The sequence below is a fragment of the Mustela lutreola genome, chromosome 12 (genome assembly GCF_030435805.1).
Source record: "Mustela lutreola isolate mMusLut2 chromosome 12, mMusLut2.pri, whole genome shotgun sequence".
Classification (NCBI taxonomy): Eukaryota; Metazoa; Chordata; class Mammalia; order Carnivora; family Mustelidae; genus Mustela; species Mustela lutreola.
The window spans coordinates 26,610,349-26,637,301 of NC_081301.1; the positions used below are offsets into that span (position 1 = coordinate 26,610,349).

A 26,953-nucleotide genomic window follows, 5' to 3' on the forward strand; every position below is an offset into this window, starting at 1 on the left:
TATAGAGTTGGAGAGAAAGTGATAATATAGATTAAATGCTTAGTATGGTATCAGGTATAGGTGCTCAAAAGATATTCTTTGCAATTCCCACTCCTACTTATGTCAAGACGAGCTTTATAATCTTAAAAGCTTGGCAGCCAGAAAGCAGATCCCCTCCAGTATTAAACTCCACTATCTCCAAATGGTGTCGAAGAAAACTGAGGCCAGAGTAATGCCCATAAGAAACAGACTCTAGACAATCTCTCCACCCAAAGTGCATTCTGTTAGATGAGATGTACAATCACCTTCCTGACACATTAAGATAAGCACTGGCAGAAACAAAGAGCAGTTTATAGTTCACTCTATTTATGTGCAAAACTCTAACACCTATGCTATAAATAATTAATGGCTTATTTTGAAAACCCAAAGGTCATTTTTGAAGCCAGCTGTCTTCTCCATGCAGTATGGCACCGGACTATGGATGGGGCTTCCCAATTTCAGACTGAGCTGCAAAACAACTCTGGTCTAGTCTACCTCCATACGTACCAACACTCCTCTACTATTATCCTCTAAGTACTGGCAACAAACTGGTGGCCCATGGTCAACTGACACTGTATGGCCCGGAGACCCTAGCAGCTCTGGCTCACTCAGATATACATTTTTTTTTTAATTAGCTGTCAACATTTTAATAGCAGGAGATAAAATGCAAACATCCAGAATTCTGGCTTCGCTTGAGAAACTGGAAGAGTTAGAAACTGTCTGTAAATTCTCATATGGCAAGAATATACCTGGGCTAAGAAGTGACTGTCTTCTTTGATTGGAATATGAACTCCCCAACTTGCCAGTCTCCACCACTCTCTGCTGCCTCGGACCCTGTCTGCTGCTCTCATTTGCATAAGCAAAATAATACACCTCAACTGGCCCAGCAGGCGTCTGCCCTGTCCAGCTCTGCTCAAGGCTTTTGACTTCAAAGCTGCATACCAATCTCAGGAGTGATAGCAAAAGGATGGGAGGAAAACAATGCAACAGGCATTAACTAATTATTAACCATTTCCAAAGAGTACACAGAACAGATCTCCGAATGGGAGACTCCATATGTAAAATGTGAGCCACGGTGCCTGGCACAGGATAAGTGCTTGATAAATATTAGCTGGCATTATAACTAGTATTATTATTTCACTGTACTCTATTGGACACTGCAAGGATAATTCCAGAATGTAAACAGGTGATGAGATAAGAAATTTTTGAGAATTAGGAAGGAGGGATGCCTGCATGGCTCAGATGGTTAGGTGTCTGCCCCTGGAGTCCTGGGATGGAGCCGGGCACTGGGCTCCCTGCCCAGCAGGGAGTCTGCTCCTCCCTCTTCTCCTCCCTCGGTTCCTGCTCTCTCTCTCTCAAATAAATTAATAAACTATTTTTTAAAAATGTAAAAGAAACTAACAATGAACAGTACTACAGAATAAGAGTCATCACTACAGTGGACTTGCTGTGTCCAGCCACATGCCTGGGGTACTACAGATATCATCTCTGCATCCTCACGGTCATGGGCACTATAGGTGCTATTATTATCACCATTTTACAGATGATGTGTATAGACTGATAAGACAGTCTGTAAGTAATGTTTACTGCACTGAAGTAAAGTCTTAGAAAGTTTTTCTCGAAGCTAACAGTATTTCAATGAAGGTAACTTATGTTACCGCGGTCAGATCATGGGTGATGTTTTGTTTTGTCTTGGTTTTCCAAACTCTTCAGTATTTTACATTCTATTGACTTTTAAAGAAAATAGATACATCTTTGGAAATACCTCTTGTTTTATCTTTGCCAGAGCTCTCTTATCTTAGAGTAAAACACTGAGAGTTCTTTATAAAACAATAAAATGGAGGGGGAGCGATAACATTTACTAGGTGATGATCAGGAGCCAGGCACTGTAAGAGTTGACTTATCTGCATTATATTTCATCCTTACCTAAAGCTTATGAGGACAGGTATATTTTTCTCTACTCCCTGAAGAAGGAAACAGAGACTCAGAGGTTGCATTGAGCTTGCCAAAGAGCTAAACTGTTGGGATTGAAACACATCTGCAATATCTGGGCTCTCTCCACTGTATCTTCCCCCAATTATCAACTGTGCCTTTTCCAACAAGGCTATAAAAGTATGGATTCAATCCAATGTGTATGGGGAAAAAGGAACTTCATTTTCAGAAAGCGGTGATAAACACCAGAGAGGAAAGGAAAGGTATGAGCCTCCTGTTATCTTGGTGCCAGCTCTGGCTTGATCTCTAGCAGAGCACTAATCTCAGAACTGCCAAATGTATGCAGCAGCGCTGAGAAGAACGCCCCTTCAGACACCAGCAGATCATACTCTTGGACCTTATTGCTTTTTTTTTTTTTTTCCAAATTTTAGACAAGTCTTTAGAGCTCATCTATTCAGTACTGCCATGATTCCTGTCACCTTAAATACTTTAAATGGATGGGTGCCCACCCAGCTCTGAAACATTTCACAGGAACAAGGATTAAAAGAATTCCACCGGCAACTGGTATTTAGGCTTAACCTCTCATGCTAGGAAGTGTTCCAATGTCTTCAATCTGTTGACCTCACTTCAAGTGAAATTCCTGGGCAAAACAGGAAGCAGCTGGTAATCAGTCCCCAGAGGGCAGCATTTCGTATTCCCAAACAGACCTAAGTATTAATTACTCTCCTGAAACCTTCACTCATTTATTACTATGTTACTGCTTCCCTTGTATCTTCAAACAATGAAGATCCAAAATGCACAAAACCTGTACAAAGAAAGACCAATCTGAAGTTTGGATATACAACTCAGGACTGCACTAAATTGCTGATTCATGTTCATCTTGGGATGAGCTGAAATTTTGGATTTTTTCACCTGGTTACTAAGCATCTTACCATCATTTGATTTGTTCTCTTCCTTCAGTAAAACTGCACATCTCCTTTTTGAAACACTTTCTTTTGGTTTTGACTGTTAGTCTTTTTGTCTGTTAGTCTTTAAAATCCAAATATTCACTGATTAACAACTCATCCAGAAAACATTTATTTTTCTTCTTTTTTTTTTTTTTTTAAGATTTTATTTATTTATTTGACAGACAGAGATCACAAGTAGGCAGAGAGGCAGGCAGAGAAAGAAGGGGGGAAGCAGGCTCCCTGCTGAGGAGAGAGCCTGACGCAGGACTCGATCCCAGGACCCTGAGATCATGACCTGAGCCGAAGGCAGAGGCTTAACCCACTGAGTCACCCAGGCACCCTGAAAACATTTATCTTTTAAAAAGATGTTATCTATTTGAGAGAGAGAGAGGGCATGAGCAGGGAAAGGGGCAGAGAGAGGGAGAAACAAAACTCCCCACCGAGCAGGGAGCCCAATGCAGTAGTCAATCCCAGGACCCTGGGATCATGACCTGAGCCGAAGGCAGACGCTTAACAGAATGAACCACTCAGGCGCCCCTCACTCAGAAAACATTTAAAGACCACTTACTCTATACCAAGCACTGTGATAGTCTCTGGAGAGACAAAACTAAGATCCCTGTCTTTGAGGAGCTAAAGGTCTAAATGTGGAGATAAATATATAAACAGACAATTCCCATACACTGTTTTCAGTGTTTTCATAGTAGAGGTATGAACCCGTGTTGTGAAAAATTGGCAGGGACTGAGAGAAGACTGCTTTGAGGTGACACTCAGGCAGAATCATTAAGGATTGGAAGGAGTTAGCCAAGCGTTGGAAGGAAGTCATTCCAGGCATGTTTGGTTAATTGCGAGAGCAAAAGGTTCCTGTGGGAAGGTGGTAGAAATTGAGAATGGAGAGGTGGGTTTAGCATCTCTCTCTGCGGATGAGCTATTTAGTGATGGGTACGAAATGTAATGATGATTATTTTTAGTGCATCCATCAACTTTTTGATAAGGATGACTTGGTCCTAAACTGAATTTTAAGGAATGTAATTTTTCAAATTGCTGTGGTTGATACTAATTATTTTTAATAACGACCTTCCAAACACTTTACATCCATACAGTATTACAATCTACAAGAATTTATTTTGCTAATGAAATGTCGTGCCTCCTTCTTCATATTAACCACAGAAATCCAATAAAGCAAACTCCAGGAACGCTAACCACCGCAAGGACTACCGTCCTCGGACTACCCTTGAGTGAATGGAAAACACATTGCTACTCCTGAATCACTTAGTCATAAATGGTGAGAAAGTCCATTTCTATCTTTAGTCTATTAAAAGAGGGTATTGGCACATCACAATTGATTTTCAAGAAATGGAGAGAAGTGGTTAAAAAAAAAAAAATGAAGAAGATGGGAAGAGTGAGTCCCGGCAAGTCCTGTGTGCCCAGGCACAGCAAGACAGAGGAACAAGCTGCTCCCTAAGAACAGTTATTCTGTAATACCAGTTCTTCCATTTGACCCAGGAAATGATAGCATTCCTCTGACAATATTTCCCAGGCTAGTATTACAGTCTTTAAGCAGCTGGATTTCTCCTGCCAAAAAGTATCAGGATAGAGAGCACACTAGTCTTGAACAATAGTAGAACTGAAGGACGGGATGCCTGGCTGGCTCAGTGGGTTAAGCCTCTGCCTTCAGCTCAGGTCATGATCTCAGGGTCCTGGGATTGAGCCCCGCATTGGACTCTCTGCTCAGCAGGGAGCCTGCCCCCCCCCCCCCGCTTCTCTCTCTGGCTATTTGTGATCTGTCATAAATAAATAAAAACTTAAAAAAAAAAAAAAAGAACTGCAGGGAAAAAAAGAGTTTAAGTGTCACAGTGACTTTTCATTAAATTAAAGCTTTCAAACAACATTCATTCATTCATTCATTTAAAAAAAGTAGGCTCCGTACCCAGCATGGGGCGTGAACTCACAACCCTGAGATTAAGCGTCATATGCTCTATGGAATGAGCCAGCCAGATACCCCTCAAACAGTATTTAAAAGAAGAATTAAAGAAATCCAGCTAGAGTAGACAGGTTCTTAGGGAAAATCAAAGATGAAAGGATGTTAATTAAGGGATAAAAGATAAATGTTTTTCCTTAAAGATGAACCCTAATGATATTTTATCCTTATATTATAATTAGTAATAATAAGCCTTGGTAAGAATATTTATCACTTTTAAAAATAAGACTATGATAGGAGCACCTGGGTGGCTTAGTTGATTAAGTGTCCACCTTCAGCTCAGATCATGATCCCAGTATCCTGGGATTGAGCCCCACATTGGGCTCCCAGCTTGGCCGGAAACCGGCTTCTTCCTCTGCCCTTCCCCCCTGCTTATGCGCAAGTGCGCAGCTCTCTCTCTCAAATAAATAAATAAAATCTTAAAAAAAAAAAAAAAGAATATGATAGAAATAGATATACCTGAACACGCTACAATATACCAAAACATGGGAAATACATAAAATCTTTCAAGTAAGCTCAATTATTTTATCTTGGAAGAAGAAACGATGAACCTGTCTTTAAAAGTGAATGTTAGACTGATTTTTTAAAATCTTTTACCTGATTTAGATAATTTAGGCACTTTTCAAGACACCAAAGGCAACAAATGCAAGATTTCAGCACACATCGAGCACAAGCATTTTCCTGGGAAGGACAAAAATTTGAAATAATTAAAAACCAAAGAATCAGATGATCATACCGAAAATTCCAAATGTTAGAAAAATAAATAAAAGTTAAAAAAAATCAAAACCTATGTTTCAAGGCCTCTACACCCACACCCTCTTTTCCCTCAAAATGTAATAGCTGAATTAGTTTTAATTTAATTCAACAGCTATTTAGTACCTACTGCATATAAGATAGAGTAAGGTATCTCAGACCAGAAAGGAACTTATACTACTGTAGAAGAAAAAAAATGCTAAATATAAAAAAAGGTTAGAATCAGAATATGCAGTAGATCCTAGTGTGATGAGAGTGGAACACAGAGATGACATCATCAAAGAGGAGGAGTAATCAGGGAAGGCTTCTGGGAAGATGTGTCATGTGAGCCAACCTGTGTTGAAATGCATGTTATCTCCATAGTCAGGGACAGGGAGCAGGCTCCAAGGAGGAGGGTGTGAGTCAACATAGAGGAAGAGAAGCAAGGGGTACTTTGCCAAACCAGTGATATGATGGTTTTGCCAGAGCATATAGAGAGCAAGAATAGGGGATAAGGCAGAAGGGCTGGATTCTGTTTGCAGGGATTTTGAAGAAAACATTCACAGCTATGGACTTAACATCACTGGGAGCTTTACCACATGCAGAGCTGAGGTCTGGAATGCGACAACCACAGAAAGCCCAAAAATGTTTTCTCTTCTTACCTTTCCTTTGAGCTGACTGTGCATGTACATAAGGATCATTCGTGGAATTTTGACTAACGTGATAATGAAAGATCCTTTTGCCACCGTACCCAGGTGATAACGAATAAGGCGATTCACTGATGCCAAAATAGGTGTAAATGGCAAATTCCTTTTATCCCTATTTAAAAAGTAACCAAAAAGACAGTTAAAACAAAGCCTAAGTACAGGAATGGTTTTAAGCCCAATGAAGTGAAAAAATCAGTTCATCTAAAAAAAATTCTAGCTTTGTGGCAAAATGGCAAAGAAATATATAGCTAATACAGATGCTACTGATGTACCAAATAAAATTAATGCTTCATTTCTCTATGGTAGTTTAATGGGGTTCTTAGGCTCTTAAGACTTAAAGTAAAATGAAACTGTGCTTTGAAAGCTTTTCCTCATAAATACTTACGGAATTAAATGTACAACCAAAAAATGGAACTTAAAAAAAATGTTTAGGGTAACAGTCGGTTAGGCGTCTAGATCTTGGTTTCAGCTCGAGTCCTCATCTCAAAGGTCGTGAATCAAGCCACATGTTGGTTCCATGCTCATGTGGAATCTGCTTAAGACTCTCTCTCCCTCTGCTCCTCCCTACCTGCTCTCTTTCTCCCAAATAAATACATAAATCTTAAAAAAAAAAAAAAAAAAGATGTTCAATCTAGACCTGGTACCTCATTGTAATAGAAAATTGTAAGGCCTACAACTTATATTCAGCTCTGAAGTTAGGAAAGGGAGTCACAATACTTATTGTGATCCAAACAAATTAAAAAGGCATGTTATCCTTTGACGGACCTTTAAGTTTTTTTTTTTTTTTTTTTAAGATTATTTATTTTAGAGTGAGAGCACAAATGTGAACAACAGAGGAAGAAAGAAGGAGTGAGAATCTTAGGCAGATTCCACGTAACGTGGGGCTCCATCTCACGACCACGAGATTGTGACCTGAGCCAAAACCAAGAGTCAGAGGTTTCACTGACTCCACCACCCAGGGGCCCCAATAGAAAAAGAACAAAAGACGGTATAAGATTTATTCTTCTGCTAAATATAATTGCAGTGATATCATGACTTGCTGTTCTGATTAATTTTTTTGAGGAACTTAAAGAAAAGTATAAAGATTAAAGTAATAAGCTCCCATGTTCCTACTGCCCAGAATTATCAGGTATAACATTTTGTCATATTCACTTCCAACTGCTTTTTAAAGACATGAAACTTGGCATGGCTGGGTGACTCAGTCGTTAGGCATCTGCCTCTGGATCAGGTCATAATCCCAGGGTCTTGAGATCGAGCCCCACATCAGGATCTCTGCTCTGTGGGAAGCCTACTTCTCCCTCCCCCACTCCCCCTGCTTGTGTTCCCACTCTCACTGTGTCTCTCTCTGTCAAATAAGTTTAAAAAAAAATTAAAAAATTAAATTAAAATTAAATTAATTTTAAAAAATTAAAAAAATTTTTTTAAAAAAAGAAGAAAAGACATGAAACTCTTACAGCCTCACCTCTGTGTCCTTCAGACACAATCCCTTAGATGATCTTAAGTTTTCTGACGAGTATAAATTCTCACCTAGTAAAATAGTATGTTACCACGGCCCCCGCCACAGTCATCTGCTGACAGGCCAGGATGAATTCGCTGATCCATATCAGGCCCACTGCATGGAACCACCACATGTACTGCAGAGGCCCAGAAACTCTGAACTCCACAAAGCCTTGCTCATTCTGAACAGCACTGCCTAGGAGAATATCAAGGAAGGAAAAGAGAAACACATACAGCACAAGCTAAGCAATAGGGCTATTCAATGTAAGGCATTAATCTAATTCCCAACGACAGCCCCCTCCCACCCCCTCCACCCCTCTAATGCGCCCCCCTCACTTTCCCCCAAACTACTGACTTTATGACTTTATGATCACAGTGCTACTGAATTAGGAGACAAAAATAATTATCACTTGAAAAGCTGTGAAGCCAGACATTGTACAATGAAGCATTTTGTTTTCCCCAAAGGCATCATATAGTTTTTAAAAGGTCTTCTATTTGAATACAGTCCTTACCACACCGGTTAATTTAGGCATGAATTTTCAAACACTTTCATTTTTTTTTTCAGAGCTATTTATGACTCATCCAATAATTATATACCTAAATCATTAGCAATGGATGGAAATTCATATTATTTTCAATTGGTGAATGTTGCTAAATGGCCAGAGAGTTCACATACAAGCCTACAATACTTATGCCACTCCTCACCATTAATTCCATTTAGGGGTATTTTTTTTTAATTTTATTTTTTAATTTTTTATAAACATGTAATTTATTTTTATCCCCACGGGTACAGGTCTGTGAATCATCAGGTTTACATACTTCACAGCACTCACCATAGCACATACCCTCCCCAATGTTCATAACCCCACCCCCATTCTCCCAACCCCCCTTCCCCCAGCAACCCTCAGTTTGTTTTGTGAGATTAAGAGTCACTTATGGTTTGTCTCCCTCCCAATCCCATCTTGTTTCATTTATTCTTCTCCTATCCCCTTAACCCTAGGAGTCACTTTTGATATGAAGTGTGGTTGTAAGCAAGTCTGAGACTCTAACTATGAATGGTATCATCACAAGGAACTCTACTTAGGTTCAGATCTTTTGCAAACTAGAAAATCCCAAGGAAGCAAGCTAATCTTTGGCTGTAACTGGATTTAAGGCAACCCCACAGCCACCCTGCATTCAATCTGTTTGAGAATGAATCCAAATGTCTGAATCAGTTTTGGAGTGTACTTCAAAGCCATGACCTGGTTTAGACCCACTCTGCTAGGATGATCTAAAAACCACACACAGGGAATGGGTTGGTGAAGAGCTGTGACCACTAGTAGTTCTGAGGGCGATCAGACCTCAGTCATAAATGTCTGAGAATTATACCTTAAGTTTTAAAATAATTTAACACGAATCAGATTCATCACTGAGAGAAAGAAGCAGCAGGTCTTCTTACCAGCGGTGCCAAGAAAAAGAAGTGTCATGATCCAGTATGCCCAAAATAAGACAAGAGCAAAGAAAGTCCAAAAGGGTTGGAAGACTAGCAGCGGCAAGTGAATGAAGACCTTGCCAGCCACGTGGAACAGGGCGATGGTGAGAGCAACGCGCTTGCGCATGACCAGCATGATCAGGAACAAGATAACCTGTGTCCAGAGAAGGCAGAGAAAGGCTCCCGTTAGCGTCTTGGGCAGGAAACACAGGAACCGAACAATGGCGGACATTTTTAACATAACCCTTCCTTTCAAATGGGGTTAGGACTATTATTCTCTGAATCCCCAAAATACTTTATCAGTCTTGTGGCACTTAGCGCTCTCGTTTGTACACTGAAAACATCCTTAAAACTAAACATAAAAGGATTTCTCAATTAATAAGTCCTAAAATTCTCCTACTTTACTTTTCTACTCATTATGAATCAAAATGAGCTGTTTGTCAGTCGGGATGAGGCTCTGAATTTATCTGGATAGATACACACCTGTCACTCTGAAAACAGGGGAGAAGACAATACACCCTGATTACAAAATCAGAGGCCATATTTGTACCTCACCTCCTTTATTGGATCAAGAGCCCCTAGACAGCAGGGTCGATGTCAGATTTCCTGCCCTGCACACCCTCACCCCGCCCTGGGTGAGGATGGGTGAAGGATACTTTAAATTAAAAAAAAAAGAAGAAGAAGAAGAAGAAGAAGAAGAAGAAGAAGAAGAAGAAGAAGAAGAATTGTACTTAAAGATGATTAATACATATTTAGATAATAGTAACAAATAGATACCTTTTGGGACAAATGGTTTTGTGTGGCTTTTTAAATTTTTATTTATTTTAATTTTTAAAAATTTTTTTTATTTGACAGAGAGAGATCACAAGTAGGCAGAAAGGCAGGCAGAGAGAGAGAGAGGAGGAAGCAGGCTCCCTGCGGAGCAGAAAGCCCAGTGCAGGGCTCAATCCCAGGACCCTGGGATCATGACCTGAGCCAAAGGCAGAGGCTTTAACCCACTGAGCCACCCAGGCGCCCCGGCTTATTTAATTTTTAAACCTCAATTAAAAGCTTGGGATTGGTCTGAGATTTTTTTTTTCCTTTTTTCACCGAGGAGAAGATGAACCGAAGATATGAGTACAGATTATTTAACCACATGTTCATTGGTAATCTACTGTAGAGTGCCTAGCCAGCAGGGCTCACCGACTTGGAATAATGTTGTTAAAAGTTGAAAAGGCAAAAACGGGAAAATAATTAGTGAACAAGTAAGAGAAATGATATGAAGTGGTGTGTTTCTTTACATACTTTAGGAAAAAAAACTATTTTTAGGGCCGCCGGGGTGGCTCAGTTGGTTAAGCGGCTGCCTTGGGCCCAGGTGATGATCCCAGGGTCCTGGGATCAAACCCCTCATTGGGCTCCTTGCTCAGTAGGGGGAGCCTGCTTCTCCATCTTGTCCCCACTTGTTTTCTCTCTTGCCATCTCTGTCTCTCTCAAATAAATAAATAAATAAATATTTTTAAAAAAGGAATTCTATTATGACAGTAAGATAACATGTTCTTATGATAATGTAAATATTCTAGGCGAAACTCCTCTCTCAACAGGCAGGCAGTGCAGAATAAAAGGTTGCATCAAATAACACTCATCAAATAGGGGAGCCTTCTGAACACTTTTTAGTGTTCCACACCGTGGGACAGAGATTTTCTCTCACGGAGGTCAGGGTTAGGCATGCAATAGCTAGAGGTGAGTTTCTGCTCCATTCACGATCCCTGTAAAGAAAAACGTAAACCTGAAAGGTCCACCCAAGCCCATACTCACTGTGAACACTGTGGCTGAAATGGCATAGATGAGGAGGGCCCGAAGATTGTCTTCAGCTATTTGAAGCTGCTCAGGAATCACGGTTTCTTTGGGAGACCTTCTTTGCTTTGCATACAGCCACCACAGTACCCCTGTGCCACCTGGGTTCAAAAACCAATTGTTTTGGAAATAAGTAGCACGAGAAAATGCATAACATAAATCTGCCCTTTCCTACACATCACTGTGGGACTGATACAGCAACAATCCATTTGGCAGGGGTGGTGGTGGTGGTGCATGGCTGTAACTTTTTGCGGACATAAGGGGAGCTCCAATTACTCCTTTCTCATCGTTCACACTAGGTCTTAGACATATTCCAGTGTATCAAATAAATGTCCTTCAGCCATATTTATTATTTTTTAAAGATTTTATTTATTTGACAGACAGAGAAAAAGCACAAGTAGGCAGAGCAGCAGGCAGAGGGAGAGGGAGAAGCAGGCTCTCTGTGGAGTAGGGAGCCTGATGTGGGACTTGATCCTAGGACCTTGGGATCATGACCCGAGCCGAAGGCAGCACTTAACCAACTGAGCCACCCACGTGCCCAGCCATATTTATTATTGACACTGAAGTTCAGAGAGAGCCAGCAAAGACAGGTATCCCTGAGAGGAAGTGATCATGAAGAGAGAGTCAGAGCCTGTTGGGACCTGAGGAGATTGTAGGAAGCAAGTAAGGGTCACAGAAATCAGTAATGAAGCTGAGGACTGAGGAAAGGAAAGATCCTCTTTGTTGTGCTATCACAGTAACCCCAGTGCCTCCTGTGGAAACAGTCATGCAGTGGATACAGTATTTGTACAATGAGCAAATGAAGATGAAAGGAGTAATTCCCACCAAAAGCAGGAACAAAGATAGGAGATCTCTGATAGCTTGCTAGCGGTGTATGCTAGGGATGGGAGTTTTTCTTCCTGTCACTGGTTCAGAGATCACTAGAGGTAAACTGTAGAGGGGGGCAAACTCGCCACCACATGAACACTGTATCAGACACCTTCATTCTGAGTGCCCAGAGCATCGACTGTGCTAGGTGCTGGGGACAGAGCTGTGAACAAAACTAAGTCCGCATGGAGCTTATATAGTCATAAGGAAAGTCCCCTCATGGAGCTTATATAGTCATAAGGAAACAAAACATAAAAGGAATTACGTAAAAATAGAGTATATGACGTCTAAAGAAAAATGTAACCTCTTAATAAGGATAGAAAGTGCTAGGGTTGGGAAAGCATTGTAACAAGATGGGTAAGCAAGGTCTCACTGGTGAGTTGGTATCTGAGCAAAAGAATCAAAGACAGGCCAAAAGCAATCTATAAAACTATCTAAGAAAAGGCTGTTGCAGGCAAAGGTAATAGCAAATTCTAAGATGCCGAGGTGGGACACCCGCCTGGCAGGAGAGAAAAGAGGCCACCATGGCTAAGCAACAAGCAAGGAGCAGAGGGTAAAAGCTGTGGGCAGAGGGGCTCTAGGACCAGATCCTAGTGGAAGGCCTTGTAGGCTACAGCAAGGAAATGGAAGATTCAGAATAAAGATGTGTATATGTAAGCAGACAAGATAAATGCCTGGGCGAGGAGAAACTGGGCTCAGAGATATTCAAATCAACCTGATCCCCACCTGCACTCAAGTAAACAGTGAATAGTGTCAAAGGGAAATGCCACCCCTGCCTGGTGGCAAACAGTGAGCACGAATTTTTTTTCCATTGAAGATGAATAAACAAATTTAAAACCACCATGAGCCTATGAAAAACATTTGAAAAAGGGAAGTACTTCCATTTTGAAATCTTTTTTATTTTTATTTTTTTCAAAGCTTTTATTTATTTACTGGAAACACAGGGAGAGAGAAAGAGAGAGAGACAGCACAAGCAGGGAGAGTGGCAGGCAGAGGGAGAAGCAGGCAGCCCAATGTGGGACTTGATCTAAGAATCCCGGTCATGACCTGAGCCAAAGGCAGACGCTTAACCACCTGAGCCACCCAGGCGCCCTTCCATGTTGAAATCTTAAAGAAAACTGTCATAGCCTCAAAAAATGGAGTAAAATATGTTCTCTACAAATAGGAATAGAAGTTATGAGGGAAACGGCTGCCTGGCTGGCTCAGTTGGTAGAGCGTGTAACTCTCAATCTTGGGGTTGTGAGTTTGAGCCCCACGTTAGGTGTAGAGATTACTGAAAAATTTTTACAATCTTGGGTGCCTGGGTGGCTCAGTGGGTTAAAGCCTCTGCCTTCACTAGGAGTCTGATGGATTCCTGTCTCACGTTGAGGTCTTTTATCCATTTTGAGTTAATCTTTGTGTACGCTATAAGAGAATGGTCGAGTTTCATTCTTCTACATATAGCTGTCCAGTTTTCCCAGCGAATCCATCAGACTCCTAGAGGAGAACATAGGCAGTAATCTCTTCGATATCACAGCCATAGCAACTTCTTTCAAGGTATGTCTCCAAAGGCAAAGGAAACAAAAGCGAAGATGAACTTTTGGGACTTCATCAAAATCAAAAGCTTCTGCACAGCAAAGGAAACAGTCAAAAAAACAAAGAGGCAACCCGCAGAATGGGAGAAGATATTTGCAAATGACAGTACAGACAAAAGGTTCATATCCAGGATCTATAGTGAACTCCTCAAACTCAACACACACAAAACAGGTAAACATATCAAAAAATGGGAAGAAGATATGAACAGACACTTCTCCAATCAAGACATACAAATGGCTATCAGACACATGAAAAAATGTTCATCATCACTAGCCCTCAGGGAGATTCAAATTAAAACCACATTGAGATACCACCTTACACCAGTTAGAATGGCCAAAATTAACAAAACAGGAAACCACATGTGTTGGAGAGGATGTGGAGAAAGGGGAACCCTCTTCCACTGTTGATGGGAATGCAAGTTGGTGCAGCCTCTTTGGAGAACAGTGTGGAGATTCCTCAAGAAATTAAAAACAGAACTTCCCTATGACCCTGCCATTGCACTCCTGGGTATTTACCCCAAAGATACAGATGTTGTGAAAAGAAGGGCCATCTGTACCCCAATGTTTATAGCAGCAATGGCCACGGTTGCCAAACTATGGAAAGAACCAAGATGCCCTTCAACGGACAAATGGATAAGGAAGATGTGGTCCATATACACTATGGAGTATTATGCCTCCATCAGAAAGGACGAATACCCAACTTTTGTAGCAACATGGACGGGACTGGAAGAGATTATGCTGAGTGAAATAAGTCAAGCAGAAGAGAGTCAATTATCATATGGTTTCACTTATTTGCGGATCATAACAAATACCATGGAGCACAAGGGGTGTTAGAGAGGAGAAGGGAGCTGGGGTAAATTGGAAGGGGAGGTGAATCATGAGAGACTATGGACTCTGAAAAACAATCTGAGGGGTTTGAAGTGGCGAGGGGATGGGAGGTTGGGGTACCAGGTGGTGGGTATTATAGAGGGCACGGATTGCATGGAGCACTGGGTGTGGTGAAAAAATAATGAGTACTGTTTTTCTGAAAATAAATAAATTTAAAAAATGGGAGAGAATAGTAAAAAAAAAAAAGCCTCTGCCTTCAGCTCAGGTCATGATCCCAGGGTCCTGGGACAGAGCCCCGCATCAGGCTCTCTGCTCAGTGGAGAGCTTGCTTCCCCTTACTCTCTCTCTATCTGCCTGCCTCTCTGCTTGCTTGTGATCTCTGTCTATCAAATAAATAAATAAAATCTTAAAAAAAATTTTTTTAAATCTTTAAAAACATTATGAGAGAAAGAAAAAAAGAAATGAGAAATAAAGACAGAATAAAAACAGAAAACAGAACGAGATAATAAAGGAAACATCAAGGAGGATACCGTTCATCACAGCCACAGAAGATACCACTTATTAAACATGTAAATTTGTGTTAGGAAGTGCAAAACCAACGCGAACAAATTGAAGCAACACAATGCTATTAAGCAAATATTAAAAGTCCCACTTTTTAAGTAATAAAATTGAAATTCAGGAAAGTTAAATAACGTGCCAATTATCACACACCTAGTTAAGTGGCAGAGCTGGAATTCAGATTTAGTTTTTTATAAAAATGATCCATTTGCTATAAACTGAATGTTTGTGACCCCCTAAAACTCATATACTCAAGTCCTCGTTCTTAATAAGATGGTATTTAAAGGTTGGTCTTTGGAAGATGATGACATCATGAGGGTGAAGCCCTCATGAATGAGATCAGTGCCCTTATAGCACAGCTGTCAGAGAACTCCTCCCCACTTGCACCATGTGAGAAAATATCAAGATGATGGCTGGATGCAGGAACCCAGCCCTCACCGGATAAACGAAGCTGCTGGCACCTTGGCTTTGGCCTTTTGATCCTGCAGAACTGTAAGAAGTAAACGTTTGTTGTTGATAAGGCATCCAGTCGATGGTAGTTTGTCACAGCAGCCCAAAGTGACCAAGAAACAGAAACTAGATACGATGGTGACACACGCTAAAGTAAAAAGAAAGGTGGCTGGACGAAGGAAGGAGTGGAATAACAAAGTGAGGAGGTCCAGTAAAGAAGTGACAGTGAGGAAAACGAAATCAGTGATCTGGAAGGTACACTTGAAGAGCTCCTTCTGAGTGTAAAGAAAGTGATAAAGGATTCAAATGATAATGTAGAAGATAATAGGAGAAGAATGAAGAATGATGTGAAGAGGAAAACCAATGACACAGAAACAGTACTCAAATACAGAAATAAGACAACTTTTCAAGTTTGAAAAGACACACCCACGCCACCCCAAAAAAGAGATCATGGGCAAACCTAGTTAAGATTCAGAATCAGACAGAAGTTTTAAGTTATAAGGATAAGTTAAAAATCAGAGACACATCTAGGTGAGTGAAACAGGTGGTGGGCAAAGGCACAAAATTAGACTGGTCTCCAAAAAGTAAAGTACAGACCCAGAGAACATTTTGCCTCCTGAGAATTTTATATGCAACAGATTCAATATTCCCATGTTAAGGCAGAGCTAATAATCTTAGATGCTCAAGAGTTAAGAAAATATAGAACCCACAAGTTCTTCATGAATAAGTTAAATGAATTCAAATTCACGTCATTAAAAAGATTATCCACCATGACCAGGTGGGATTCATCCCTGTGTTACAAGGATGGTTCAACATTTTCAAATCAATCAACGTGACAGAACAAATCAGTAAGAGAAGAGAGAAGAACCACATGGTTCTCTCAATTGATGCAGAAAAAGCATTTGACAAAATCCAGCATCCGTTCCTGATTGGGTGACTCAGTGGGTTAGGCCGCTGCCTTCGGCTCAGGTCATGATCTCGGGGTCCTGGGATCGAGTCCCGCATCAGGCTCTCTGCTCAGCAGGGAGCCAGCTTCCCTCTCTCTCTCTCTGCCTGCCTCTGTCTACTTGTGATCTCTGTCTGTCAAATAAACAAATAAAATCTTTAAAAACAAAACAAACAAAAAAACCACTTCAAAGTATGGGGATAGAGGGAACATTCCTGAACTTCATCAAATCTATTTATGAAAGACGCACAGCAAATATCATCCTCAATGGGAAAGAGCTCACAGCCTTCCCGTTGAGATCAGGAACACAAGGATGCCCACTCTCACCACTCTTGTTCAAGATAGTACTAGAAGTCCTAGCAACAGCAATCAGACAACAAAGAGATATAAAAGGTATCCAAATTGGCAATGAAGAAGTCAAACTCTCTCTCTTTGCAGATGACATGATTCTTTATATGGAAAACCCAAAAGACTCCACCCCCAAACTACTAGAACTCATACAGCAATTCAGTAAAGTGGTAGGATACAAAGTCAATGTACAGAAATCAGTTGCTTTCTTATACCCTAACAATGAAAATACAGAAAGGGAAATTAAGAGAATTGATTCCATTTACTATAGCACCAAGAACCATAAGACACCTGGAAATAAACCTAACCAAAGAGTTAAAAGGATCTGTACTCGAGGAACTACAGAACACTCATGAAAGAAATTGAAGAAGACACAAAAAGATGGCAGAGCATTCCATGCTCTTGGATCGGAAGAATAAACATTGTTAAAATGTCTATACTGCCTAGAGTAATCTATACTTTTAATGCCATTCTGATCAAAATTCCACCGGTATTCTTCAAAGAGCTGGAGCTAATAATCCAAAAATTTGTATGGAATCAGAAGAGACCCCGAATCGCTAAGGAAATGTTGAAAAACAAAAACAAAATTGGGGGCATCATGTTGCCTGATTTCAAGCTTTACTACAAAGCTGGGATCACCAAGACAGCATGGTACTAGCATAAAAACAGACACATAGACCAGTGGAACAGAGTAAAGAGCCCAGATATGGACCCTCAACTCTATGGTCAAATAATCTTCGACAAAGCAGGAAAAAATATACAGTGGAAAAAAGATAGTCTCTTCAATAAATGGTGCTGTGAAAATTGGACAGCTATATGTAGAAGAATGAAACTCAACCATTCTCTTACACCGTACACAAAGATAAACTCGAAATGGATAAAAGACCTCAACGTGAGACAGGAATCTATCAGAATCCTAGAGGAGAACATAGGCAGTAACCTCTTAGCTATCAGCACAGTAACTTCTTTCAACATATGTCTCCAAAGGCAAAGGAAACAAAAGCGAAAATGAACTTTTGGGACTTCATCAAGATCAAAAGCTTCTGCACAGCAAAGGAAACAGTCAATAAAACAAAGAGGCAACCCACAGAATGGGAGAAGATATTTGATAAAAGGTTGATATCCAGGATCTATAAAGAACTTCTCAAACTCAACACACACAAAACAGATAATCATGTCAAAAAATGGGCAGAAGACATGAACAGACACTTCTCCAATGAAGACATACAAATGGCTATCACTAGCCATCAGGGAGATTCAAATTAAAACCACATTGAGATACCACCTTATACCAGTTAGAATGGCCAAAATTAGCAAGACAGGAAACAACGTGTGTTGGAGAGGATGTGGAGAAAGGGGAACCCTCTTCCACTGTTGGTGGGAATGCAAGTTGGTGCAGCCACTTTGGAGAACAGTGTGGAGATTCCTTAAGAAATTAAAAATAGGGGTGCCTGGGTGGCTCAGTGGGTTAGAGCCTCTGCTTTTGGCTCAGGTCATGATCCCATGACCTGTGAGGTCCTGGGATCGAGTCCCACATCAGGCTCTCTGCTCAGCAGGGAGCCTGCTTCTCCGTGTCTCTCTGCCTCCCTCTCTGCTTATTTGTGATCTTTGTCTGTCAAATAAATAAATAAAATCTTTAAAAAAAAAAAAAGAAATAAAAAATAGAGCTTCCCTATGACCCTGCAATTGCACTACTGGGTATTTACCCCAAAGATACAGATGTAGTGAAAAGAAGGGCCATCTGTATCCCAATGCTTACAGCAGCAATGGCCATGGTCGCCAAACTGTGGAAAGAACCAAGATGCCCTTCAACGGATGAATAGATAAGGAAGATGTGGTCCGTATACACTATGGAGTATTATGCCTCCATTAGAAAGGACGAATACCCAACTTTTGTAGCAACATGGACAAGACTGGAAGAGATTATGCTGAGTGAAATAAGTCAAGCAGAGAGAATCAATCATCATATGGTTTCACTTATTTGTGAAGCATAAATAACATGGAGGACACAGGGAGATGGAAAGGAGAAGGGAGTTGAGGGAAATTGGAAGGGGAGATGAACCATGAGAGACTATGGATTCTGAAAAACAATCTGAGGGTTTTGAAGGGGCGGGAGGTGGGAGGTTGGGGGTGCCAGGTCGTGGGTATTATGGAGGGCACGTATTTCATGGAGCACTGGGTGTGGTGCATGAACAATGAGCTCTGTTACACTGAAAAGAAATTTAAAAAAAAAAGAACAAAGATGAACTGGGACAAATGCACCCCAATGTTTATAACAGCAATGCCGCAATAGACAAACTATGGAAAGAGCCCAGAAGTCCATCGAGAGAGGAATGGATAAAGATGTATGTATATATACACACAATGGAATGGTTTGCAGCCATCAAAAAGAATGAAATCTTGGGCGCCTGGGTGGCTCAGTGGGTTAAGCCACTGCCTTCGGCTCAGGTCATGATCTCAGGGTTCTGGGATCGAGTCCCGCATCAGGCTCTCTGCTCAGCAGGGAGCCTGCTTCCTCCTCTCTCTCTCTCTGCCTACTTGTGATGTCTCTCTGTCAAATAAATAAATAAATAATCTTTAACAACAACAAAAAAAAGAATGAAATCTTGCCAGGTTCAGTGACGTGGATGGAACTACGGGGTATTATGCTAAGCAAAATAAATCAGTCAGAGAAAGATAAAAGACATATGATTTCACTTGTATGTGGAATTTAAGAAACAAAACACATGAACACAGGGAAGGGAAGGAAAAATTAAGTAAGATGAAAATAGGGAGGCAAACCACAAGACATACTGAACTCTAGGAAACAAACTGAAGGTTGTTGGAGAAAGGTGGGTGGGGGATGGAGTAAGTGGGTGACTGGCATTAAGGAGGGCACTGGGTGTTATATGCAACTGGTGAATCACTAAATTCTACCTCTGAAACTAATAATACAGTCTATGTTAACTAAATTGAATCTAAATAAAGAACTAAAAACAAAGATGAACCAAAATTAAGAACTCAAGAGTTACGTTTTATGGAAGACCGGAAGTTCGCACTAAAACTAGGACAGAAGAATGTAAATAAATTTATAAATGTAATTATGAAACATTTCAAGCCAAAGGAAAAATTCTTTAAAAAAGATACAATATATCAAATAATAGTTTAACTTTAATAACCTGAAAGCAAAAATTCAGATTATTTTTAATGGCTAAAATGGGAGCAGACTGAGAGGAGTAGGATTGTTAAGGAAGACGTGTATGCTGAATTTAAAGGAGGTACGGGGAAACCCAACACCTACCCTTTCATTTCAGCCTTTAATAATGATAGGATTCTAGATTGAAGAATATTTTCTGAAAACATATGGGTTACCAATTGTAGAAGTAAAAATAAAATGTATACCTCTAAAACAGGGTGAAAATAACCAGTGAAAGCGTAGTTCATATAGCAAAGATGGGGAAAACAAAATAAGAAAGCACACACTTCAGGAAAACATGAAACAGATGACACCAGTAAGACCAAACATAGCAGGCAGGATTATAAATGTAATGGCAGCAAACTCCCTACTAAAAAAGTTTCACATTGGGTAAAGCATTTACAAATGCATTGAAAAAAGGCACTTTATTTATTTAAAAATAATATACATATGTTCTGAATTTCAACACTAATAGTGGTAAACTGAGGGAAGGTGGGGTGAAACTGTGAAGATTTTAGAGGCAAAAGTAAACTTCTTTTAAAGCGGTAGTGGGGCCCCTGGGTGGCTCAGGTGGTTAACTGTCTATCTTCAGCTCAGGTCATGATCCCAGGATCCTGAGATCCACGGTGCTCCATGCTCAGCAGGGAGCCTGCTTCTCCCTCTCCTTCTGCCTTCCCTCCCCCCAACTTGTGTTCTTGCTCACTCTGCTCTCTCAAATAAATAAATTAAATTAAAAACAATAAAGAAAAGAGGTGGTATAGGAAAATAAAACGTTTTCCTCTTTTTATATTTCTATTTTCTACCATGGAAGTAGTTAGATCATTTATATTTGGGAGGGGAGGGAATTACTATTCTCCAGAAAAGACAATAAACACAGAAAACCCAGAAGGTTTCATTAGAAATAGTAAAGCAAAAATATTAAACAAAACAGAATGTCAGCAAAAATATTAAACAAAACAGAATGAGTAAAAATTTTATACACACACAATTATCCCACCAGGAGTAGCTCAACCAGAAAGAACTTCAACACCTTAGAATGGGGGATTCAGGCCATTAAAAGGTTTAGGATCAAAGGAAAGGATCCCTTCCTCTACCAGACAGGGAACACTGAAAGCATCAAGAGAAAAATTATAAAAAAGAAGCAGAACAGGGCCTCAGTTGTTTTCTTTTTCTTATGGGCTCTTTTCCCAAAACTGATACTGATAGAAAAATGTTAGCCTCCTTTTAAAAATGTCTCCACTTGCTCTATTCCAAACGGCCCAGGACTTCACCATTTTATCTCATTTAGTGATCTCCTAGTGAATTAACGTCAGTGTAATCCACTCACCAGTCTTTTTATGGTGTGTAAATGAACTCACAAGACTTACAAAAGGAAAATTATTTAAAATAACCAGAGTGGGGTATCTGGATGATCTCCAGGTCCTGTGTTCTCAGTGCAGGTGCACCTTTCTCTCCCTCAAATAAATAAATAAAATCTTTAAAATAATCAAAGTAGTTCTGAACTGAGGGACTGTTAAAAGCAAACTTAACTCTCAATTCTAATTACTAAAAAACAAAGGAATAAGCAGCTTACCGAGTGAACCCAGTATGACCAGAATCGTTAAGATCCACACAAGTACTCTTGAAATATACCTGATTATCACCATCAGAATCATGGATAGAACTGCAGGGAAAACAGAGAACACGTAGAATATTATTTTAAAACAGTGGAAAATATAAAGAGAAACTCTTTCAATTGTTTTCTCCTAGGGATACAATTGGTCGCTATTGACACGTTCAAGACCCCAATTTAGGGACAAAAGGTTAACTGGCTACTTCTGCGCTTTGACTTTGGTACTTGCAGCACTGGAAACCAAAGGCACCTAACCGTGGGTTTATAAATGACAGAAAAGAACACATGCAAATGCAACATGGTGACTCCAAAACAGCACACAACTGTTGTGGATTCACCATGGGAAGACGTCAGAACTCACATGCAAACAGACATGCCAACACACAGAGTGGAGAGAGTGATGTGTCGTGTTGGTGATTGGAAAAACTACCACACACAGACAGAGATTAGTTAAAGGTGCTCCAGGTGCTACGCTTCCTGGAGTAACCCTTGCATATCAAGACCAACTTCTCTGATAGATGGTCCACACGCTAGACAGTATTTTATCTTTTTATGGTCGTTTCTCTTCTGAAATTCCAAAAAATGCTCTGACCCTATGTAATAATATCCTGAAGCCTCTTGAGGCCCAAATTCCTTTAACCTTACTTCTTAACTGGGGTCAGGGGTTCTGATTGATTGAGAGACTCTTCAAAAAAGAGCAAAGCTCAGTTGGAGTTATTTAGCCAATGCCTCTACCCAACCAAAGCTAAATTCCAACATGCTAAAATCTTGAGTGAAAGAAATCTTAAAAAAGAAACCAGGAAGATTTGACCTTTGCATGGGGAAATTTGTTTCTGAAATCATCATTTGTTCTTCTTTAATTAACTAAATGCCCATGTTACCAACAAGTGAACAAAGAGAACCATTCCAATAAAAACTGGAATTCCAATGGTTTCACATTATTAGCACAATTTTAAAGGTTTGGTTTTTCTTTTCTTGGTTAAAGTCTTCAACTATTTCAGAAACCAAGTAACTTTTTCGTAAAGCTGGACTAATTCAAGTTTTTTGGGGGGGCATTTGCAAAGCCAAAAAAACGGTCAGGATCTGTGACTAGGTAACATTATTAAGGTACTCACTTTTGCAATAAATGTACAGGAACCAAAAACAGATGGGAGCGTTTCAAATATCACAGAAATAGCTTTTCATATGGACAGCATTATTTCAACTGAGTCAAGTACTACCTAAGCAAAAAGAAAATACTCTCTAATGACAAGATGGAAATACAGCTAGTCTTCTCAATGACTACAATTGTTAACAGGCATAAATACTCATTTTACTTATACAGTGAAAGAGGTGCTTGGTTCCTACCACAGTTTACTCCTCCCAGCTAAAAAGAGCTATAGATTCTGATACGGTTACATATGGTTCTAGGTTAACCCAGGGTATTTACATCTTGAAAATCACATTTACTTTATCTATTGACAAGAAAACTCAAGGGCTAACAAGTGGAGATTTCCTAACTTTTCCAGCAATACAATGGTATTATGAACTGTAGCAATGAAAAAAAAAAAAACATACTCAAAAAGTAATCTATCAGAAAGCTTTGCTCTTTGATGGAAATAGTAAAGAGACTATGTGGCTCTTTTTTATAAGCCTCTCTGGAATCATAACTAAAAACAAAGGGGGTACTGATTCACTAAAAGAAGCCTCTTGCTATCATATTAAATGTTATTATAGACAGTAACCAGTTTGGGAAAACACCCGTTATCTCCAATGAGAGAAAAAGAAAGTTTCAGATATATAAATATAAATATATATATATATATATATTTAAATATGTATATATTTACAACTCTATATAATCTGAAACAATTATGTAGGCTATGGGAAGTTAAACATTGTACAGGTATCCCGGTTGTATTCATATTTTGGTTAAAAGACAGAACAGTCTTCTACTGCAGTACTATGCAATAGCTAATAATGAGAAAAACAATTACCTAGTGATAACAAGCAAAGTCCCAATATAATTTCTTTGCTGGTCATTACTCCACTAATCAGCCTGTGTAAGACACTATTGTCACTGACAAAGGTGATCAGGGCCTCTGCAAACTTGGCATAGCAGGAAATGTTCACAGGAGCACAGCGATGGAAGAATGGAATAGGTGCACTGGTGATACAAGAAAAAAAAAATCAGAAAAAAAATTACTCCTACTTAATATAAATGCCACATCAAACACACAAATGAAAGGTGATTATGACTGCAATACACTCCACCCTCCACACATCATATGGGGGCCAAGAGCTGTGAGCTTAATGCTATGAGGATGACTGTTATGGGCAGGGATGCGAATCTTACCACAGGCCTTATCAGAGAGGGTGGAGTGCATATTCCAAAGGAAGACATTACCCTCCCCTTCTGGAAAGAAACACACGCACATATACACGCACATACGCACATACAGAATACGAAAAGCAAAAGCAAACACTTAAACTCCTTCGCCTGTACATCCATCGGTCAATGGGCAGATGACAAAACTTACAAACATATACTTCATTGGACTGAAAATGACTTTTTGCCGTAAGCTATTTAAAACTAGAAAACACACATGCTTTTGCTTGAAATGTTCCACCGTGAATACAAAGTTTCCTCTATCAGAACAGCATACAAAACCTTGCATTAAGAAAAGGTGTGGGGCACAAGCTTATTAACTTTCCTATCAATTAATCATGCCAAGACATCAACATACAGCATAATATGCGGCTGTTTAAAACAATAACCATGGATACTAATGTATGGAAACACTTAGGAGGTAATAGTACAGGGGAAAGAAGCAGAAATTTGATCTAATGTGATGGCTGCCAACTCTGTACAAAAAAGAGAAACATAAGAATGAGAACAGAATAAATATATGTAAATGAAAAAATTTGTTAGGGTCATGAGATTCTGCATGGTTTTCTTTTTATATGTCATTATGATTATGAGATTATTTGTGTCCAAAAAATGAGGTCATCGGTTCTATCAGGTTTACACTGACCACAGGGCTCTTCTTGTGAAGGAACACAGCTATGTTCGAACAGTGATGTAGCTCTGATTTGTTAGAACATATTCTATCTATTTTAGCCTTTGAGACTATGGTATTTATCTGATCAACAGGAGAGTCTAAAAAAGTTCTATGAACATGTCCTCAGTTGTGATTTGTATGGATTCTAACAGAATCCATATGTCTGTCCGTACATGAATACACACGTCTGTGTGCATTAAGTTAAAGGTTAGCCATTGTTACAAATCTCAGATTTTCAGAATTATTTGTAGAACTATCAGTCATAGCTCTAATATAACTCTGTTGATGGCAATGAGCTAAGCGTGCTCTCATTCTTGGTTGGCACTGTTTTTGGGTCAAATTCGTGGCTAAGAATATATGACTAAATACCAAATTCCAAGGTTTCTGATCCCAGCAAAGCAGTTTTGTCTGAACTGAAGTGAAACAGTATCTTTGTTTCCTTCCATGGAAAAAAACAAAAATATTTCTCTTCAAATAAAAATATAAATGTACTAGGTATTGATTTTCCTTAGATGCTGGTAAAGGAGCACCAATGGGAGTAAGAATAAGCGACATATTCCATGCGGTCAAACTTCATGGAACAACAAAACAATAATCATAAAGATCAAGTCTTACCTTAGTTATGCTTTGGTAAAATGTATCCCAAAATAATGACGTGACATTATGACATGAATGTTCACTTAAAAAAAGAAGTGTCTCTTGTGACTTGTGGGTGTATTTGTGTGTACCTTCAAAACAGGACTGGTGAAATTTAATGCCCAAGATTTGATGTTTTGTCAGAAATTGCAGAAAGTCAGAGCATTCTGAGCAATGCTTAAATTAAAGGTATGCAAGCCATTGTTTTTGACAAAAGTTGTTTCACTAATGATATAAAAGCTATTAAATTATAGAATATCTTTCAGTGAAATGGATTTATTCAGAAATATTACAGGAAAGCATCCAAAGAATTAACCATAAGTTCACAGTCAACGGTGGCTAATTTAGGACAAGAAAACTTTATTTTGACCTACAACTGTTTTTCTTCCTGATGCTGTCTATCTAGGTAATGTCCCTGCCAGATTAATGTCTCTAAGGACTTCTAACCTTATTTTTAACTAAAGCCTGAGTTCTCTATCTTTCAAAACCAAAATCTTCTCTGCTCTACAATTACCTGTACATTCAGCTGCTTTACTCGTAACACTATCATTTCTGGTGCAGCCTCTGTTTAACTCACTTGCCTCCAACCTTGAACATAAAACAGGATACAGATGCCACCTTCTTGCTTTCGATATCCACCAATTTTCTGGCCCTGCTCTGTTTCCATTTTCCTGTCGTATAACTATAAGTATTATCCCTCCATCCAGAGGCAGCTCCACATCTACCTCCCATATCCTAGGAGAATGCTGCTTTAGTTTTAGGCTCAAAGAGAAATACGCATCATTTCCAGAAGACAGTGGGGTCTGTTACAACAGGAAAACAAAACTGGACAAGTTCGAAAGCCTTGGGTGATCCCCTTAACATTACACAATTGCATTTTTAGCTAAAAGAGTAGGAGTAATGACAATAATAATAAATAGGAATGGAGCCCAGCCATAAGTCAGTGATTCTAAATCAACAGGAGCAGCATACCCAGCAGCGTTCATATATTTCTGCTTTTCAGACTTATAATAAGGATAGATGGCTGAAAGGGAAGGATTATATTCTTAAAATTCAAATCTTTCATTTCTATTTAAGAGTTAATGCTGAGTAATACCTGTTCTCTTACCCTTTCAAGTCACTTTTTTTTTTTTTAATTTGTCATAGAGAGAGAAGCGAGAGCAAGCACAGGCAGACAGAGTGGCAGGCAGAGGCAGAGGGAGAAGCAGGCTCCCTGCTGAGCAAGGAGCCCGATGTGGGACTCAATCCCAGGACGCTGGGATCATGACCTGAGCCGAAGGCAGCTGCTTAACCAACTGAGCCACCCAGGCGTCCCTCAAGTCACTTTTATACTATATCTAAGCTCTTGGCTAATTGGAAGGAGTATTTTTACAAGTCTCCTTCAAAGAACTAAAGCAACGTTAACGACAGTGCCTTAAAATTTAATCTCTGTCAATTTAAAAAAAACCAACCTGACAGCTCTAAATTTGAAGGTATAAGATTAGCACAGACTGATTACATTGTCTAGCTGATGGTCAAAATGGTCAAAATTGTTCTTCGTGGTAGGGAATATCAGAAATAGAAGGCAAATAAAAGAGAAGACGGTATCTGGACATAGTCATAAAAAAAGTTAAAGAGTTAGTTTTTTTGGTTTTTTAAAGATTTTATTTATTTATTTGACACAGAGAGAAATCACAAGTAGGTAGAGAGGCAGGCAGAGAGAGAAGGGGAAGCAGGCTCTCTGATGCGGGGCTCGATCCCAGGACCCTGAGATTGTGACCTGGGCGAAAGGCAGAGGCTTACCCCACTAAGCCACCCAGGTGC

General features: G+C 39.7%; 1 protein-coding gene across 3 annotated transcripts in view; it reads right to left on the reverse strand.

The window, feature by feature from the left end:
• SLC44A1 (solute carrier family 44 member 1) overlaps positions 1-26,953 on the reverse strand; it is a 202,307-nt gene that overhangs the window by 66,113 nt on the left and 109,241 nt on the right. For all 3 annotated transcript variants that reach the window (XM_059143509.1, XM_059143508.1, XM_059143510.1), the window contains exons 6-12: positions 23,450-23,619; positions 21,435-21,524; positions 11,077-11,216; positions 9,250-9,436; positions 7,842-8,007; positions 6,270-6,426; positions 5,473-5,556 (exon numbers count right to left, since the gene is read on the reverse strand). In XM_059143509.1, coding sequence (XP_058999492.1) covers positions 5,473-5,556; positions 6,270-6,426; positions 7,842-8,007; positions 9,250-9,436; positions 11,077-11,216; positions 21,435-21,524; positions 23,450-23,619 — 994 coding nt within the window. The remainder of the gene's footprint in view (positions 1-5,472; positions 5,557-6,269; positions 6,427-7,841; positions 8,008-9,249; positions 9,437-11,076; positions 11,217-21,434; positions 21,525-23,449; positions 23,620-26,953) is intronic.